Genomic DNA, 19,131 nt, shown 5'->3' with positions numbered 1-19,131 from the left:
GTAGTACTGCATTTTATTATTTTGTACAAAGCGTGCAAAACAAGACACAGGTCAGTGAGCAAGTCTGAAGAGAAAGATCCAGAGAGGATGAGTTTTAGTAAGGTGGGATTTAGTGCTTTTATTGCTATGGTTATTAATTGTCTGCACTGATGGAGTGTAAATCCCAGAAAATAGATGTGGTAGTGGCAGCAGCTGTTGGCCTGTAGTAGGATCTAGTAGGGCTAAAGTATTGGTATAAAGTTGTATATGTGTAGCGTTAGATAGTGGTGAGATTTATTTCCCCCTTCTTTTGTGACATATTGTGCAATTCACACTCCGACCTGTAAAAGTCAGCAACACAGCGTCAAGTCTGCCGAAAACTCACAGGAAGATGAAGTAAACGGAAGCAGAGAGGATGAGTCGAGTCGAAGCGAAAGGATTTACATCGCCCAAAATCGGTCCTCGTGAGATAAGGTTTAGTAGTGTCGAAATACGTGAAACTTATTCAATCGAATATAAGTTTCGTAATGTTTAGGCTATTATAAATGTACAGATATAAGTGGACGCACGTGGAATTCAGGCAACTGATAAATACGACTTAGTTGTGTATAATCTTTACGGAAATGAAGTGTCAAAGAACAATTTCCACGTTCGCGTTTTTATTGTTATTTAGGCGTGTATTAACACCCAACTAAAAATATTACTAATTTGACTGCATAGCATCACATACCTAATTCGCATTGGAGACATAACTTGGTTGATAGATGTTATCTAGGTAACACTGGCTAGCTGCTAACAATGGCTAACTGTATGGTTTTTCACACTCAAATAGCCTCCATCATGGAGGTGTTAGCGAATGCAGCCGTGGCCGAGATCTGTAAACTCGTAGACGACGACTATGCAGTGTTTCGTTTGGAAATAACTCAAAGCCAGAAAGAAAACAGGGCATTGCGGAGGAAACTACTGGAACTGAAGGTGGCACGGGAGCGCGCAGAGAGGACAATGCGAGAGCGCGTCCTCGCCACTCGGCCAAGTATCAAGATCCTTGACAGATACAGAGGAATAGCAAGAGGTAGGTCAGTTTTTGGATGGTATGCAATAATTCCCCTGATTACTTAGCTATCTTGCGCAAAGACAAAATATATTATTCTTGATTTACTGCATTTCCTATTTACTCATTTAAAACAATGTGATGCATCAAACATAATACATTGATCAATAAATAGTATATCAAGAAGTTATGCAAAGTGTTAGCTTACATCCTTGCCAACTCTAGACAGTGTCAATAGTGTACAACATACCAAAAACTGTCAACGGTGTACAATATAGTGTTGACAGTAGCTAAACAAACTGCTTGTTTTCCTCCAATCACTCTCTCAGGTGAAGGACATCTCACTGGAGGCCACAGGAACTTTGTGAAGCCATCGGGACCCAATACATTGAGAGATGACCAACCAATCACTGTTGATGAGGGGAATGGAGCCTCAACCCAGCACATTATCGTGATCGAGGTTAGTGTAATAGTGTTGCATAAAACATGAGTTACTTGGCTGCCCCTTTATTTCAGAAAGGCTCCTCTCAGCTATTCACTTGCTTACATTCTCATAGGGGCGCTTGTAAGACTTCCGAACGACATTGTTATCCAATTCAACTCATGTACCGGTAATAACCACCTCTCTTCTTGTCAGTCTGCAGAGGCTGCAGGTCCTGGGGTCAAGCAGGAGAGGTCTGAAGGAGAGGAGGACACACTGCACATTAGGGACATCCAGACTGGATTGGCTGGAGCTCCCCCTGTAGCCACGGATGAACCCGACACCACCCCAGCGCAGCCCAAGACCCGACGCAGTGTGACGGAGGTCAGTGGAACGCTGAACGCCGTCCTCAAGTCAGAGACAGACACAGAGACTTTAACTGTAACACATAGGCTTTTACACACAGGATCTGACCAAATGTCGGACCCAGAGAGACTGGGGCTGGGGAGACTGGGCTGCACTCTTGCTCCCGCCTCAGAGTATTTACTTTATGGAAACCCGAGCCCGAGGACGGTTCATTCCCATCCGGACTCAGGTGGCGCGTCAGAGACTGGTAATGATCCGTCTTGTTCTTACACTTCAGAGACGTTGGGTTTAGAGGCACAGACTGATCTGTCTAGACGGGACTGGAACCGGTGCAGTAGAAGTGTATACTCTGAAGGGTGCCTATATAAAGCAGGGGAGGGTATGGCCGTAGATGAAGTGACTGTGAAAGTGGAGGGCGACATTCCTCCCACATGGAATGCAGATAGTCTCCTAGGAGATGGACACTCACAGGGCAGATATTTCTTAGATTACAGGGAAAGCTTGGAGACAAATCCAAATGTCGCTACCCACTACCCTTCACACACGCTCAGGGATCGCGACCCTTTGTCCACGTCGATGGGGCCTTCTGATTCACATGGCAGCGTCCTCTTCGATCAGGTATTGAACTCAAACGACAGGACTAGAGCCCAGGATCAGAGAGGGGAAGCTACATCAAGCAATAGTAAAGATAAACGGTTCCTCTGCATGTTCTGTAACAAAGGCTTCAGCTGCCCCCAGAAGGTGGAGATCCACCAGAGGGTACACACGGGGGAGAAACCCTACAGCTGTACCCAGTGTCACATGCGCTTCACCCAGGCTGGCAACCTGAAGAGGCACCAGAGGGTCCACACTGGGGAGAAACCCTATGGCTGTACCCAGTGCCACATGCGCTTCGCCCAGGCCGGTCACTTGAAGATGCACCTGAAGGTCCACACGGGAGAGCGGCCGTTCACCTGTACACACTGCGGGAAGAGGTTTTCAGAGAGGAGCTACCTCAGGATACACCAGCAGAAAAAACACTCCACTCTATAACATAGAAAGTAACATTCCACCTGATAGCTTCTGAGGTTTAGAATAACAGGAGTAACAGATTTCGGGTGTTGAATATTCCTGGGTAGAATGTTGCATCCAGACATTGGCATATATAAGCCTACAAATCTGTTACATATTGTGTTTGTACTGGGCTATATGATGTTCACAAATGCCCATTTGATTACTTCCATTAGACTACTTAATTTTTTTCCCAAGACACTTTTAATGAGAAAATGAGTGCAGTTTATCAAGTTCATGCCTAATGTTTTGTTGATGTACAGTGGGGCAAAAAAGTATTTTCTGTCTCTCACAGACCTGTAACTTCTTCTTTAAGAGGCTCCTCTGTCCTCCACTCGTTACCTGTATTAATGTCACCTGTTTGAACTTGTTATCAGTATAAAAGACACCTGTCCACAACCTCAAACAGTCACACTCCAAACTCCACTATGGCCAAGACCAAAGAGCTGTCAAAGGACACCAGAAACAAAATTGTAGACCTGCACCAGGCTGGGAAGACTGAATCTGTAATAGGTAAGCAGCTTGGTTTGAAGAAATCAACTGTGGGAGCAATTATTAGGAAATGGAAGACATACAAGACCACTGATAATCTCCCTCGATCTGGGGCTCCACGTAAGATCTCACCCCGTGGGGTCAAAATGATCACAAGAACGGTGAGCAAAAATCCCAGAACCACACAGGGGGACCTAGTGAATGACCTGCAGAGAGCTGGGACCAAAGTAACAAAGCCTACCATCAGTAACACACTACGCCGCCAGGGACTCAAATCCTGCAGTGTCAGACTTGTCCCCCTGCTTAAGCCAGTACATGTCCAGGCCCGTCTGAAGTTTGCTAGAGAGCATTTGGATGACCCACAAGAAGATTGGGAGAATGTCATATGGTCAGATGAAACCAAAATATAACTTTTTGGTAAACTCAACTCGTCGTGTTTGGAGGATAAAGAATGTTGAGTTGCATCCAAAGAACACCATACCTACTGTGAAGCATGGGGGTGGAAACATCATGCTTTGGGGCTGTTTTTCTACAAAGGAACCAGGATGACTGATCCGTGTAAAGGAAAGAATGAATGGGGCCATGTATTGTGAGATTTTGAGTGAAAACCTCCTTCCACCAACACAATGCAAGGGCATTGAAGATGAAACGTGGCTGGGTCTTTCAGCATGACAATGATCCCAAACACACCGAAGGAGTGGCTTCGTAAGAAGCATGTCAAGGTCCTGGAGTGGCCTAGCCAGTCTCCAGATCTCAACCCCATAGAAAATCTTTGGAAGGAGTTGAAAGTCCGTGTTGCCCAGCAACAGCCCCAAAACATCACTGCTCTAGAGGAGATCTGCATGGAGGAATGGGCCAAAATACCAGCAACAGTGTGTGAAAACCTTGTGAAGACTTACAGAAAACGTTTGACCTCTGTCATTGCCAACAAAGGGTATATAACAGTATTGAGAAACTTTTGTTATTGACCAAATACTTATTTTCCCCCATAATTTGCAAATAAATTCATTAAAAATCCTACCATGTGATTTTCTGGATTTTTTATCTCATTTTGTCTGTCATAGTTGAAGTGTACCTATGATGAAAATTATAGGCCTCTCATCTTTTTAAGTGGGAGAACTTGCACAATTGGTGGCTGACTAAATACTTTTTTGCCCCATTGTATGTGTGGTTTTCTTATGGTGTATTTAAGTTGTTTGTTTTAATAAACACAAAATTTGACTTTTCATTTTAAGACTTTCATTGAAACTCTTTAGTATACGTCACATCTGTATTCACCTGACAGCGCTTTATAACCATGTACTTACTAAATATACCCGCACACTTGCAAATAGCTACTGTAAACGTCAAAATAGTTTAGTCAGGTTTGTCTGATGACTTTTGACTTATTATAGCTGACTTATATTTTCCCACAACATCACATTTATGTCCACCATGGTCGGTTTAACAACAATGAAGTCATTCTATAACTACAGTGTAGGCTCTCATGACGTGGGATGGAGGACGGTCCAGAGGTGCTGCTGGTGAAGGAGGAGGGGTGTGAGGTAGGTCTGGGGAACTCTGAGGGGACCATGGTCATGGAGGACTACCAGACTACACCTCCTGAACCAACAGAGGAACCAGCTGAGCAGCACAGGACCACACCCAGTCTTACTGAGGTGAGTCCACTGTGAACTACTGTCTGCATGCTATTAGGTCAGGGACTGTATCCACAAAGCCTATCAGAGTAGGAATGCTGATCTAGGATCAGTTTTGTCCTTTAGATCGTAATGAATAAGACCCGATCCTCAATCAGCACTTTTACTCAGACTCTTTGAGCTGGGCCCGTATCCACAAAGCATATCAGAAAAGGTCCTAAGAATCCTATAATAACCTTTTTTTAAGACTTAAAAAACTCCCTGCACAGAGTATTTAAAAAAAAAAATGTACCCCTTTTTTGTGGTATCCAATTGGTAGTTACAGTCTTGTCTCATCGCTGCAACTCCCGTACGGATTCGGGAGAGGCGAAGGTGGAGAGCTGTGCTTCCTCCAAAACCCGTCCCAACGAAGCCACATTGCTTCTTGACGCAATGTCCGCTTAACCCGGAAGGCAGCCGCACCAATGTGTCGGTGACACGCTGACGGTGTCAGCATGCACTACGCCCGGCCCGCCACAGGAGTCGCTAGTGCACGATGGGACAAGAACATTCCTGCCGGACAAACCCTCCCCTATCCTGGACGACGTTGGGCCAATTGTGCGCCGCCCCATGGGTCTCCCGGCCGCGGCCGGCTGTGACAGAGCCTGGACTCTAACCCCGAATCTCTAGAGGCACAGCTAGCACTGCGAAGTAGTACCTTAGACCACTGTGCCACTCGGGAGGCCTAAGAGTAGGTTTTAAGGTTATGTTAAAACACTGCCCAGGCAAACTCTTGAGCCAGGAGTAAAATCAACTCATAAAAGCTTCTCAGCTGGTAATAGTGACAGTTTGAGGTACCGCAAAGGAAAGATAGTGATGATGCTCATTGAAATTGTTGCAAATGATGGGGAATAACCAATCGCGATGATGTCAGCTCGGGCATTCGTTCTTGCAACCTTTCGGTTACTAGTCCAATGCTCTAACCACTAGGCAACACTGCTGCCACCTTTTTAAACTTTGTATTTTATTTTTACAATTACTGTTATATCAACACACTCGTCACTCCTGTTTGACAATTGTAAATTGCTTTGGCACAGTAGGAATCAAGTCACTTGCCGATAATGTTGTATACACCATTTAAGGTCTATTAAAAGTCTATTTTAATTTAACCACAACCAAAGTTAACATAAGCCCTAGATGCCTTCAATTGCCCAATTTATGAGCATGCTCAATTTAGGCAGATTTTTTTACCAACGTGATATTGGGCTCCAAAGGGATAACTTGAAACAACAATGTAGGTAATTAAATAATAATAACACTGCTACATTAATGTGGATGCTACCATGATGAGTGAAACATTTATAGGCATAAATACCCCCCCCCCCCCCCTCCCCCACACACACAAAAAAATGCTAACCTCCCCTGTTATTGGTAATGGTAAGAGGTTGCATATCGTGGGGGTAACTTTCTCACTCATCATTATTCACAATTAATTCAGGACTATCCGTAATCATGGCAGCATCCACATTAATGTAACAGTGTTCATAAACATATTTTCTTACTTACAACAAAAGTGACTCCAAAATAACACAATACATGATTTACCATTCATTTCTATTGGGCACATCATAATCTGTCTGTTGCCTCATAAAACATTTGATTTCAAATCCAAAATGCTGGAGTAGGCTAAACACTCAAGTTTTAACTTCACTGTCCAAATAAATTCATAGGTGAGTGGACATCACCATGTCACTGTGATAAGGGCCAATTTATGCTTGATCTGAAAATGTGGGAGGAGGTGCCGTATGGATGGTGTGATGTAATTGCGGAGCATCCGGAGGCACGCAAAAGCCAAATTGATCTCTGTACCACATCGACGTGCGCCTCTCAAATTGTGTAACAGTGTGGAGGGCTCCATATTGCGCCGCATTGTCATGATTGGTTGACGGTAGGTGAGGGCGGGAGGTCTAAAATAAACACAAACTCACAACAGCTCTGTGCTGCTTGGTGAAGTGCAAGTATGAATGCCCTGACTTCTGCAGAGGCCATATCACTGTAAATGCTGCATACAGCACCTTTTAGTCTACAGTCCTTGACCTCAAACTGTTTGCAGAAAATGGTTTATAAGCTACCTTCAAGTCATGTGATGAATGAGGTGAAATATTATTAACTAAAGTGCACATATACTTATTATTCCAGACTGACTTGTCTCTACAAACTGGGTCAGAGTATACCATCTGTTTACTTCTGTTTAGGAGTGTAATTAACCACATACCCACATTAACTTGTCATTTGAAACCGGCTTGTGTAAATAACTGTTTTTAGAGAGACAGTAAACATAATATTTACCTTGTAGAAATAGGAGGAAGGGAAAGCGCTACTAAGGTACACAATAGTACATTTTGGTAGAAGGTGCTCTTTGGTAAAAGGGGTAAATTGGTAATCAAAAATAAAGGAGGACCAAGGCACTTCATATAATTGATTAAAATGCCTTTATTAGTATGGCATGTTCAGTAGACACAAAGTTTTAAAAAACTGAGTACAAAAAAAAAGGAATACAATGTGCTTTTGAAAAGCTTTTCAATTAGCCCTAATTGGAACAGGGAGTGGTTACACAGTTGATTGGACACACCTAGTAAGCAATACTATACACATTAAAACCTTTTGTGACTAGGGGGCAGTATTTTCATTTTTGGAAAAATAACGTTCCCGTAGTAAATGGGATATTTTGTCAGGACAAGATGCTAGAATATGCATATAATTAACAGCTTAGGATAGAAAACACTCTAAAGTTTCCATAACTGTACAAATATTGTCTGTGATTATAACAGAACTGATATTGCAGGCGAAAGCCTGAGAAAAATCCAATCCGGAAGTGCCTCATGTTTTGAAAGTGCTGGGTTCCAATGCGTCCCTATTGAGCAGTGAATGGGCTATCAACCAGATTACTTTTTCTCCGTATTCCCCAAGGTGTCTACAGCATTGTGACATAGTTTTACGCATTTATGTTGAAGAATACTCGTAAGCGGCTACATTGCGCAACTGGTCACCTGATGGCTCCCAGAGTGATTATCGCGTAAAATACAGAGGTAGCCACTATTCCAATCGGTCCTACTGAAAAACCAATTGTCCCGGTGGATATATTATCGAATAGATATTTGTAAAACACCTTGAGGATTGATTATAAACAACGTTTGCCAAATTTCTGTCGATATTATGGAGCTAATTTGGAATATTATTCTGTTTTCGTGACTGCAATTTCCGGGCGATTTCTCAGCCAAATGTGAAGAACAAGCTATTTTGCCTAAAAAAATAATATTTTTGGAAAAAAGGAACATTGGCTATCTAACTGGGAGTCTCGTGAGTGAAAACATCCGAAGCTCATCAAAGGTAAACGATTTAATTTTATTGCTTTTCTGATTTCCGTGACCAAGTTACCTGCTGCTAGCTGGACAAAATGCTATGCTAGGCTATCGATAAACTTACACAAATGCTTGTCTAGCTTTGGCTGTAAAGCATATTTTGAAAATCTGAGATGACAGGGTGATTAACAAAAGGCTAAGATGTGTCTCAATATATTTCACTTGTGATTTTCATGAATAGGAATATTTTCTAGGAATATTTATGTCCGTTGCGTTATGCTAATTAGTGTCAGTCGATGATTATGCTCCCTCATGCGGGATGGGGAGTCATTAGAGGTTAAAAGGTGAAATACTGTAGCTATGTTATCAAAAAAATACAATTTCCGGGCGATTTCGTGACTGCAATTTCCGGGCGATTTCTCAGCCAAATGTGAAGAACAAGCTATTTCGCCTAAAAAATAATATTTTTGGAAAAAAGGAACATTGGCTATCTAACTGGGAGTCTCGTGAGTGAAAACATCCGAAGCTCATCAAAGGTAAACGATTTAATTTGATTGCTTTTCTGATTTCCGTGACCAAGTTACCTGCTGCTAGCTGGACAAAATGCTATGCTAGGCTATCGATAAACTTACACAAATGCTTGTCTAGCTTTGGCTGTAAAGCATATTTTGAAAATCTGAGATGACAGGGTGATTAACAAAAGGCTAAGATGTGTCTCAATATATTTCACTTGTGATTTTCATGAATAGGAATATTTTCTAGGAATATTTATGTCCGTTGCGTTATGCTAATTAGTGTCAGTCGATGATTATGCTCCCTCATGCGGGATGGGGAGTCATTAGAGGTTAAAAGGTGAAATACTGTAGCTATGTTATCAAAAAAATACAACTCCAAGCTAGAAGTATCAGAACACTAAAAGGTAGTTCTAACCTTAAATATGACTGGGAGAAGTGTCAAGAATAAGAAAGCAATATATAGTACACTAGAACATAGCAAAACATGAACAACAACAGTCAAACCATAGCTGAGGGCAATTGAGCAAAATGTCCACTAGATGACAGCAAATGGACCCATCACGACGCTACAGGAAGGGTGAGAAATCCATATCTTCATTTAAACCAGGGTATTTAGTGGCCTGTAGTTTGTAAATCCCAAAACTTTCCCTTTCGCTTAACGGTTTAAGACGGTCCCCTTTTCTAATAGAGGCCGGAATATGATCAATACCCATAGCTTGTAGGGAGGCAGGGTTGCCATGGTGTAGGGACTTGTAGTGCCTTGCCATGGGGTATTCTTCATTGCCTACCGGTATGGCGTACTTGTGTTCCGCTAAGCGATCTTGAAGGCGTCTCTTTGTCCGTCCAATGTAGAACACCTTGTGGACATTCCAATCTATAGATGACATGAGTGGTTTTACAGTTAATGAAATGCTTGACGTAATACGTAATAGTCCATTTTGGAAGCTGTGTCAACAAAATACTTCTGTGCAATATTACTGCAATGGTTACATTTAAAAGAGCCCTTGGGTTTGTGGTCAAGCCAAGTTTTTTGAGAGTCACCCGGAAGATAACTGTGGACTAATTTGTCATTTAGGGTAGGACATTTCTTAAAGCTTATGACTGGTGTCTCAGGAAAGACTTGGCGTAGTAGAGTATCACTTTGGATGATTCCCCAATTATTTTTAATGATTATTTTAATGTTCTCTGCTTCAGTGCTGTATTTTGTAACTAAATACACTCTCTCTGATGTATCACGAGGCACTCCCCTTCGCAACAAGTTCTCTCTGTCAAGTAATCCAGCCCTTATACCGGCATCTTTCAGGACCTGAACGCTGTAGCCCCGATTCAAGAAGCGATTCTCCAATTCAGCAGATTTGACACTGTAGTCTGTTTCCCGATCGCAAATTCTGCAGATTCAGTATTTCACCTTTTAATGTGTATAGTATTGCTTACTAGGTGTGTCCAATCAACTGTGTAATCACTCCCTGTTCCAATTAGGGCTAATTGAAAAGCTGTTCAGAAGAGGACATTGTATTCCTTTTTTTTTTTTTTTTGTACTCCCTAACGAAGGCCATGCAGCCGAAACGCATCAGTTTAAAAAAAACGTTGTTTCTATTGAACATGCCATACTAATAAAGGCATTTTAATCAATTATATGAAGTGCCTTGGTCCTCCTTTCTTTTTGATAATATTTACCTTACTGAGGTGATGCAGATGGAATAAAGTATGTCTATTATTTTCTACTATATTTTTGCTAACACACTTCTTTCTAAACAAGTCTGCTCTGCGCTGGCAAGATATTGATCATGAATAGGAGATTTGATGTCTAATGTAATAAGCAGTAGAGTATTTTAAAGGACAGCACGCATGATATAACCTTTTAATTTAGCCACACCCTTTGAACGATGATGCCTATCAATAACATCCCATAGAGATCCCACTAAATTACTAGAGGGGCTTTGTCATAAAACCTAAAAGTTCTAGAATTGATTGAAATGGCAGTCATGTTGGTCAGGGAGAAATCCAAACCAATCGAATTGTAATGATTGGCAGTAGGGGCATAATCCTGATTTTGTTTATACAGGAAAATAAAAGTAAGGCATGTGATATAAAAAATTGTATAATAGAATTATTGTCAACCTAAAATATTGTCATAATTATAAGTACAGTTTATGTAAACAGACCATAAATGTCTCAAGTTGTTTTCTTGGAAAGCTGTGAGTGCTATTTATGATATATCAGTATTTGTTGCATTTACAACTTGTCTATGTCCTATCATCAACTGATTTCAGCCAGTGTATGGTATACTGGCAGTTAATTTGAAAAATGTCATAGAATTATTCATCTTAAACAGGCTGGCTAGTTAGCTAACAAACATGCAGTGCAGATACATTCTTCAAATTCATTATTTTAACCAATATTTTATCACAGCACTGGCAAGGCATGGTTGACCAACTCCCTGACAGAAATGGCTGACCTTTATCCCATCACAGGCAAATTCAAAATGGGCTATATCGTAAAGATTCATGAAAACAAAAATGTTATTTTTTGTTTTCATTTAAGGTTAGACATAACCTTAACCCCACTGCAAACCTTAAGTTTAAAATCGCATTTTAATCAAATACATTGTAGAAATGGGCGGGGTTTATGACTTTGTGGCTGTGGTAACGACCCCATAAGAAGGTTTAAGTCCTTTCTAGTACCGGTATTCTAATTCCCAATTCTATGTAACATCCTTTCTCGCCAGTGTAAACGGAAGTGAACAGTGTCGAAGAACATTTTACACGTTAGCGTTTTTATTGTTGTTATTTAGACGTTTATTTACCCGCACAGCATCACATATGTACCCCATGCAGTCTATAATTCGAGTATCTAGGCAACACTAGCTAGCTGCTAACGTTAGTTAACAATGGATAACTGTATGGTTTTTCAAACTCAAATAGCCTCCATCATGGAGGTGCTAGCGAATGCAGCTGTGACAGATATATGTAAACTCGTAGACGACGACTATGCAGTGTTTCGTTTGGAAATAACTCAAAGCCAGAAAGAAAACAGGGCATTGCGTAGGAAACTACAGCTACTGGAACTGAAAGTGGCACGGGAGCGCGCAGAGAGGACAATGCGAGAGCGCGTTCTCGCCAGTCGTCCCAGTAGTGTCAAGATCCTCGACCGATACAGAGGAATTGCAAGAGGTACATTTAGCAGAAGGCTGATGCTGCGCGGCCTAAACTGTTCATATGTACAGTAGCTCCACTGGTGGAAAAAGTACCCCGTTGTCATACTTGAGTAAAAGTAAGGATACTTAATAGAAAATTACTCAAGTAAAAGTCACCCAGTAAAATACTACTTGAGTAAAAGTCAAAGTATTTGGTTTTAAATATACTTAAGTATCAAAAGTAAATATAATTGTTAAAATATACTTAAGTATCAAAAGTAAACGTATAAATCATTTCAAATTCCTTATATTAAGCAAACCAGACTGCACCGTTTTCTTGTTTTTTTAATGTACAGATAGACAAACGAAGCATGTGTGTTTGAGTTCGCTATATCAGAGGCAGTAGGATGATCAGGGGTGTTCTCTTGATAAGTGCTTGAATTGGACCATTTTCCTGTCCCGCTAAGCATTCAAAATGTAACCAGTACTTTTGGGTGTCAGGGAAAATGTATGGAATAAAGAGTACATCATTTTCTTTTGGTTATGTAGTGAATTAAAAGTTGTCAAAAATATAAATAGTAAAGTACAGATACCCCCAAAAACTACTTAAGTTCTTTACACCACTGAGTGGCTCGGTGCCTGTCGTCTGGTTCGCCTCTTTGACACATTTTCTAAATTCAAATGAACCTCCTGCAACTGGACACTGACATTTTATGACACTCTTTCCACAAATTGAGAAGGAAGACAGTATTGCCAATACCAGCTTAGTTAAAACATCTCTGCAGATGTTTTGCATAGCCAGACCTGTAACTCCCAGTACAATGGATACCAAAATGTTTGGGTTAAATCACATTATCTGGTGTTAAAATCTGTAGCTAATAATTCCCCTGACTACTTGGCCATCTTGGGCAAAGACACCACATTCTAACCAGCTTCTTGATTTACTGCATTTCCTATTATTAAAAAATGTGATGCATGGAACATAATACAGTTATCAAGGAGTTATGAGAAGTGTTACCTTACATTCTGGCCAATTCTACACAGTGTCAAAACTGTCAATAGTGTACAATATAGCATTGACAATAGCTAACCTAACCACCTCTTTTCCCCCAATCACTCTCTCAGGTGAAGGACATCTCACTGGAGGCCACAGGAGCTTTGTGAAGCCAGCGAGACACAATACATGGAAAGATGATCAACCAATCACTGTTGATGAGGGGAATGGAACCTCAACCCGGCACGTTATCGTGATAGAGGTTAGTGTAATAGTGTTGCATAAACAATGTGGCCTGTTTATTTCAGAAATGCTCCCCTCAGCTATTCACTTGCTTACATGTACATCTTAATTTGTCTGCCATAGAGCTTGTCAGACCTCCCTATGACATTATCAAATTCTCATGTACAGCAGGTATTCCCAAACTGGGGGGTACGCGCCGTCAGGGGTACGCCAAATAAAAATGTGATTCACATTTAAAAAATAATATATATATATAATTCTTATTCTTATATCATTTTCAAACAGACCATTTATATGTTTCAACAGGGCTATACATTTTGCTGAGGTTTTTTTCTCGCCTGAGTAGCCTCGTTTCACAGACAAAAATAAAATGAAACCATCTAGTGTTAAGTGAAATAATGAGTCAACAGATGTGGCGGGCCTGGCACAGCTCCTGGTATATGTCCGTTATGTTTATGGGGGGTCAATTAAGGAAGACATCCTCTTCTGCAAACCACTGGAAACCAGGACAACAGGAGAATATATTTTTTAAGTACTGGACTGCTTTGTGAAATCAAATTAACTTTGGTGGTCAAGTTGTGTTGGTATCTGTACTGATGGCGCAAAAGCCATGACAGGGAGACATAGTGGAGTGGTAACGCGTGCAAGCAGTTGCACCCGACGCCACTTGGGAACACTGCAGCATCAACCAAGAGGCTCTTGCTGTCAAGGGAATGCCTGACCGTTTCAAAGACATTTTGGACACTACAGTAAAAATGGTTAACTTTGTTAAAGCAAGGCCCTGAACTCTCGTGTATTTTTTGCACTATGCAATGATATGGGCAGCGACCATGTAACGCATTTACAACATACAGAAGTGCGCTGGTTATCAATGGGCAAAGCATTGACACATTTTTTAAAATTGAGATGAGCTTAAACTTTTCTTTACTGACCATAATTCTCACTTGTCTAACCGCTTGCATGATGACGAGTTTCTCACATGACTGGACTATCTGGGTGATGTTTTTTCTCGCCTGAATGATCTGAATCTAGGATTACAGGGACTCTCCGCAACTATATTCAATGTGCGGGACGAAATTGAGGCTATGATTAAGAAGTTGGACAACAACACACAGGTCTTTCCATCATTGTATGATTTTTTTTGTGTGCAAATGAACTCAAGCTTACAGACAATGTCAAATGTGATATAGCGAAGCACCTGAGTGTGTTGGGTGCGCAATTACGCAGGTACTTTCCCGAAACGGATTCCATAATCAACTGGATTTGTTGTCCCTTTCATGCCCTGCCTCCAGTCCACTTACCGATATCTGAACAAGAAAGCCTCATCGAAATTGCAACAAGCAGTTCTGTGAAAAATTCAATTAATCAGAAGCCACTGACAGATTTCTGGATTGGGCTGCGCTCAGAGTATCCTGCCTTGGCAAATCGCACTGTTAAGACACTGATGCCCTTTGCAACCACATACCTATGTGAGAGTGGATTCTTGGCCCTGACTAACATGAAAACTAAATAGAGGTACAGACTGTGTGTGGAAAATGATTTAAGACTGAGACTCTCTCCAATACAACCCAACATTGTAGTTATGTGCATCCTTTCAAGCACGCCCTTCTCATTAAACTGTGGTGAGTTATTCACAATTTTCAATTAACAAGTAAAGTTTAAATGTAAAATGGCTAAATAAAGAGCTAAATTATAAATTATTATTATATTATTATTTGTGCACTGGTCCTATAAGAGCTCTTTGTCACTTCCCATGAGCCGGGTTGTGGCAAAAACTCACACTCATTCTTATGTTTAATAAATGTATTGTATAGTGTGTGTGTTGTAGGCTTACAATGATGGCAAAAAAACACATTTGAGAGTGCGCTGACCCTGGTGCTAGAAGGGGGTACGCAATTGGATGTTGAATGTTTGAAGAGGTATGGGACTATAAAGGTATGGGTATAACTGATGTCCCGGTAATAACATCCTATCTTATTGTGTCAGTCTGCAGATACAGAGGCTGCAGGTCCTGGGGTGAAGCAAGAGAGGTCTGAAAGAGAGGAGGACCTACAGCACAGCAGAAACATCCAGACTGGAGCGGCTGGAGCGTCCTCTGTAGCCACGAAGGACCCCACCACGGCCCCAGCGCAGACCAGTGCCAGCTCAGAGTATTTACCGGTATTTCATCAGAGCCAGGGGACTGTTCATTCCTGTGGAGATGGTGATGCATTAGTCACTGGTGGTGATGATCCGTCATGTTATTACACTACAGAGATGGACCCTGGCAACATATCCTTGGGTTTAGAGACACAGACTGATCTGTCTAGAGGGGACTGGAACCAGTACAGTAGTAGTGTGTACTCTGAAGGGTGCCTAGATAAGAAAGGGGAGGTTATAGTGGTAGATGAGGTGACTGTGAAAGTGGAGGGTGATGCTCCTCGCACATGGAATGCAGATAGCCACCGAGGAGACGGACACTCACAGGGCAGAGATTTCTTAGATTACAGGGAAAGCTTAGAGACAAATCCAAATGTTGGGACAAACTCCCCTTTACACATTCTCAGGGATCGCGACCCAGTGTCCACGTCGATGGGGCCTTCTGATTCACACAGCCATGTACTTTTCAATCCGGTATTGAGCGCAAACGACAGGGCTAGAACTCAGGGAGGGGGAGCCACATCAGGCAATAGTAAAGAGAAACGGTTCCTCTGCATGTTCTGTAACAAAGGCTTCAGCTGCCCCCAGAAGGTGGAGATCCACCAGAGGGTCCACACAGGGGAGAAACCCTTCAGTTGTACCCAATGTCACATGCGCTTCGCTGAGGCTGGCAGCCTGAAGAGGCACCAGAGGGTCCACACAGGGGAGAAACCCTACAGCTGCCCCCAGTGTGAGAAGAGGTTCTCCCACCAGCACCATCTGAAGAGGCACTTGAAGGTCCACACAGAATAGAGGTCGTTCGTCTGTAAGTACTGTCGGAAGAGGTTCTCGAAGAGGAGTTTCCTCAGGATACATCAGCAGAAAAACCATCCCACTCAAAAACATAGAAAGTAACCATTCCATTCAATGGCTTCTGACGTTTAGATCAAACTCTGCCCTAAAGATAGACTCAGCGAGATGACGTAGATCAATTTCCACACCAACAAGGCCAAGACATTTTGGGATATATAGTTCTTAATTTAGCCTACACAGTACAAACGGTATGTTCACAAATGCCTATTTCATTACTTCCATTCAACTATTTTTAAAATCTTTTTAAATAAACACTTATTTGTATTTTTTGTACCCCTTTTTTCTCCCCAGTGGTGGTTACAGTTTTGTCCCATGCTGCAACTCACGTACGGACTCGGGAAAGGCGAAGGTGGAGAGCCGTGCATCCTCCGAAACACAACCCAACCAAGCCGCACTGCTTCTTGACTCAATGCCGGCTTAACCCGGAAGGCAGCCGCACCTATGTGTCAGAGGAAACACCGTACACCTGGTGACCATTTCAGTGTGCATTGGGCCCGGCACGCCACAGGAGTTGCTAGTGCGCGATGGGACAAGAACGTCCCTGCCGGCCAAACCCTCCCCTAACCCGGAAGACGCTGGGCTAATTGTGCGCCGCCCCATGAGTCTCCCGGTCGCGGTCAGCTGCGACAGAGCCTGGACTCGAACCAGGATCTCTAGTGGCACAGCTAGCAATGCCTTAGACCACTGCGCCACTCGGGAGGCCATCAAACGCTTTTAATGAGAAAATTAATACAGTTCATCAAGTTCATGCAGATTTGTAGTTGAGACGTGTATATGTGGTTTTCATATGGTGTATTTAAAACGTGTTTATGTTTAATAAACAGAAAATGGGACTTTTCATTCGAAGACTTTCTCTGCTGGCATATGTTGACGACAGTTATGTCAAGTTGGCTGGATGGCCTTTGGGTAGTGGAGCGTGAAAAACCCAGCAGGGTTGCAGTTCTTGACACAAACCGGTGCGCATGGCACCTACTACCATACCCAGTTCAAAGGAACTGAAATCTTTTGTGTTGCCCATTCACCCTCTGAATGGCACACATACACAATCCATGTCTCAAGGCTTAAAAATCCTTAATGAACCTGTCTCCTCCCCTTCATCTACCCTGATTTGAAGTGGATTTAACAAGTGACATTAATCATAGCTTTCACCTGTTCAGTCTGTCAATTAGTACACTTAGTGTATATGCTCTTCTGTACAATTTGTGTTTACAGTCTGTAGGTCATGAGGACCTGCTGATATCCAGTCTTGTTGGCGGGAGAGTGGCACCTCTGAGGTGGCTGGTCATAAGCCCTGGCCCTGGATCAGAACCCTGGATCAGGAGCCGTCGCTCTTCCTTCCTGTGTCGGAACCAGGACAGAGACTCCACCACCATGCACCACACAGAACACAATCCCACCAACACCTAAACAATAACTAGAGGTCAAGGAGTTCAGACTAACCTGCTTCTACCTCCTCTGGTGTCATTGGGTCACAATGTGGGAGGCCGAGCATTAGGATGGACGCCGACAAGCCATACGCCTGCTCCACGTGTGGTAAGAGCTTCGCTAAGGCGAAATATGTGAAGCAGCACCAGACCGTTCACACCAAAGACCTACAGACTGTTACAAAAGCTTCTTCCCGAGTAGCTTTATAAGACAGAAATGTGCACAATGGGGAGAAATAGGATTCAAGGAAAAAGTCAACCATGGGGTTTGTCTGACCTGTATGACGTCTTGGAGTGGGTGGAGAGAAAGCTAGGGAAAGTGCAGTCAGTCAAGGTAGCGTGGAGTGGGTTCATTATCATATGGTGTCAGAGGGACTGAGCTTTGCACTTGGTTCGACTGGGGTCACGAGAAGTAACGTGCTTTAGCCTACAGAACAGAGCTCTCAAAGGGTTGTCTTTGGCTTTAAAGACAATTACAATTGTAGTCTATAACAAATGTGCATTGTCATGAAGTAACAGAATGATACAGTAATTGAGATATTTACAAATCATTTGATTATTTACACTGAACAAAATATAAATGCAACATGTAACAATTTCAAAGATGTTACAAATTTCAAAGAGTTACAGTTCATATAAGGAAATCAGTTAATTTAAATAAATTAATTAGGCCCTAATCTTTTCACATGACTTGGAATATAGATATGCATCTAGTAGAAAGAGGAGGAAGGGAAGCGCTACTAAGGGACACAATAGTACATTTTGGTAGATAGAAGGTGCTCTTTGGTAAAAGGGGTAAATTGGTAATCAAAAAGAAAGGAGGACCAAGGCACACTTCATATAATTGATGAAAATGCCTTTATTAGTATGGCATGTTCAATAGAAACAACTTTTTTTTTTTTTTTTTTAACCGACACATTTTGGCTGCATGGCCTTCCTCAGAACTCTCTTGCTTCACCCCAGGACCTGCAGCCTCTGTATCTGCAGACTGACACAATAAGATAGGATGTTATTACCGGGACATCAGTTATACCCATACCTTTATAGTCCCATACCTCTTCAAACATTCAACATCCAATTGCGTACCCCCTTCTAGCACCAGGGTCAGCGCACTCTCAAATGTTGTTTTTTGCCATCATTGTAAGCCTACAACACACACACTATACAATACATTTATTAAACATAAGAATGAGTGTGAGTTTTTGCCACAACCCGGCTCATGGGAAGTGACAAAGAGCTCTTATAGGACCAGTGCACAAATAATAATAATTTATAATTTAGCTCTTTATTTAGCCATTTTACATATAAAACTTTACTTGTTAATTGAAAATTGTGAATAACTCACCACAGTTTAATGAGAAGGGCGTGCTTGAAAGGATGCACATAACTACAATGTTGGGTTGTATTGGAGAGAGTCTCAGTCTTAAATCATTTTCCACACACAGTCTGTACCTCTATTTAGTTTTCATGTTAGTGAGGGCCAAGAATCCA

The 19,131-nt window shown here is 42.0% G+C and overlaps 2 protein-coding genes across 3 annotated transcripts; both read left to right on the top strand.

Moving 5' to 3' along the window:
• The first annotated feature begins 354 nt into the window (after positions 1-354).
• LOC139374794 (uncharacterized) lies at positions 355-4,587 on the top strand. 2 transcript variants are annotated; one of them, XM_071115936.1, is made up of 4 exons: positions 363-453; positions 812-1,051; positions 1,360-1,490; positions 1,668-4,587. In XM_071115936.1, the coding sequence occupies exons 2-4, from the start codon at positions 820-822 to the stop codon at positions 2,847-2,849; spliced, it is 1,545 nt and encodes a 514-aa protein (XP_070972037.1). In that variant the 5' UTR covers positions 363-453; positions 812-819; the 3' UTR covers positions 2,850-4,587. The 2 variants fall into 2 exon arrangements, with proteins under 2 accessions (XP_070972036.1, XP_070972037.1); XM_071115935.1 differs by having other exon boundaries at positions 355-1,051.
• A 6,991-nt stretch (positions 4,588-11,578) lies between these two features.
• Positions 11,579-18,317, top strand: LOC139374813 (uncharacterized). Its single transcript, XM_071115958.1, has 4 exons — positions 11,579-12,025; positions 13,114-13,244; positions 15,212-16,404; positions 16,508-18,317. Exons 1-3 carry the CDS (start codon positions 11,743-11,745, stop codon positions 16,154-16,156), a joined length of 1,359 nt encoding a protein of 452 aa, XP_070972059.1. The 5' UTR covers positions 11,579-11,742; the 3' UTR covers positions 16,157-16,404; positions 16,508-18,317.
• The last annotated feature ends 814 nt before the right edge of the window (positions 18,318-19,131 follow it).

Source organism: Oncorhynchus clarkii, chromosome 19 (genome assembly GCF_045791955.1).
Source record: "Oncorhynchus clarkii lewisi isolate Uvic-CL-2024 chromosome 19, UVic_Ocla_1.0, whole genome shotgun sequence".
NCBI classification, from domain to species: Eukaryota; Metazoa; Chordata; class Actinopteri; order Salmoniformes; family Salmonidae; genus Oncorhynchus; species Oncorhynchus clarkii.
This window is presented reverse-complemented; position numbering and strand designations above follow the sequence as displayed.

What these genes read in the sequence shown, in the direction of transcription:
- LOC139374794 (XM_071115935.1), top strand. Translation starts at nt 778, where the DNA reads ATGGCTAACTGTATGGTTTTTCACACTCAAATAGCCTCCATCATGGAG. An exon ending in ATACAGAGGAATAGCAAGAG is followed by an intron (nt 1,052 to 1,359) that starts GTAGGTCAGTTT and finishes TCACTCTCTCAG; the next exon opens with GTGAAGGACATCTCACTGGA. An exon ending in AGCACATTATCGTGATCGAG is followed by an intron (nt 1,491 to 1,667) that starts GTTAGTGTAATA and finishes TCTTCTTGTCAG; the next exon opens with TCTGCAGAGGCTGCAGGTCC.
- LOC139374813 (XM_071115958.1), top strand. Translation starts at nt 11,743, where the DNA reads ATGGATAACTGTATGGTTTTTCAAACTCAAATAGCCTCCATCATGGAG. An exon ending in ATACAGAGGAATTGCAAGAG is followed by an intron (nt 12,026 to 13,113) that starts GTACATTTAGCA and finishes TCACTCTCTCAG; the next exon opens with GTGAAGGACATCTCACTGGA. An exon ending in GGCACGTTATCGTGATAGAG is followed by an intron (nt 13,245 to 15,211) that starts GTTAGTGTAATA and finishes TTATTGTGTCAG; the next exon opens with TCTGCAGATACAGAGGCTGC.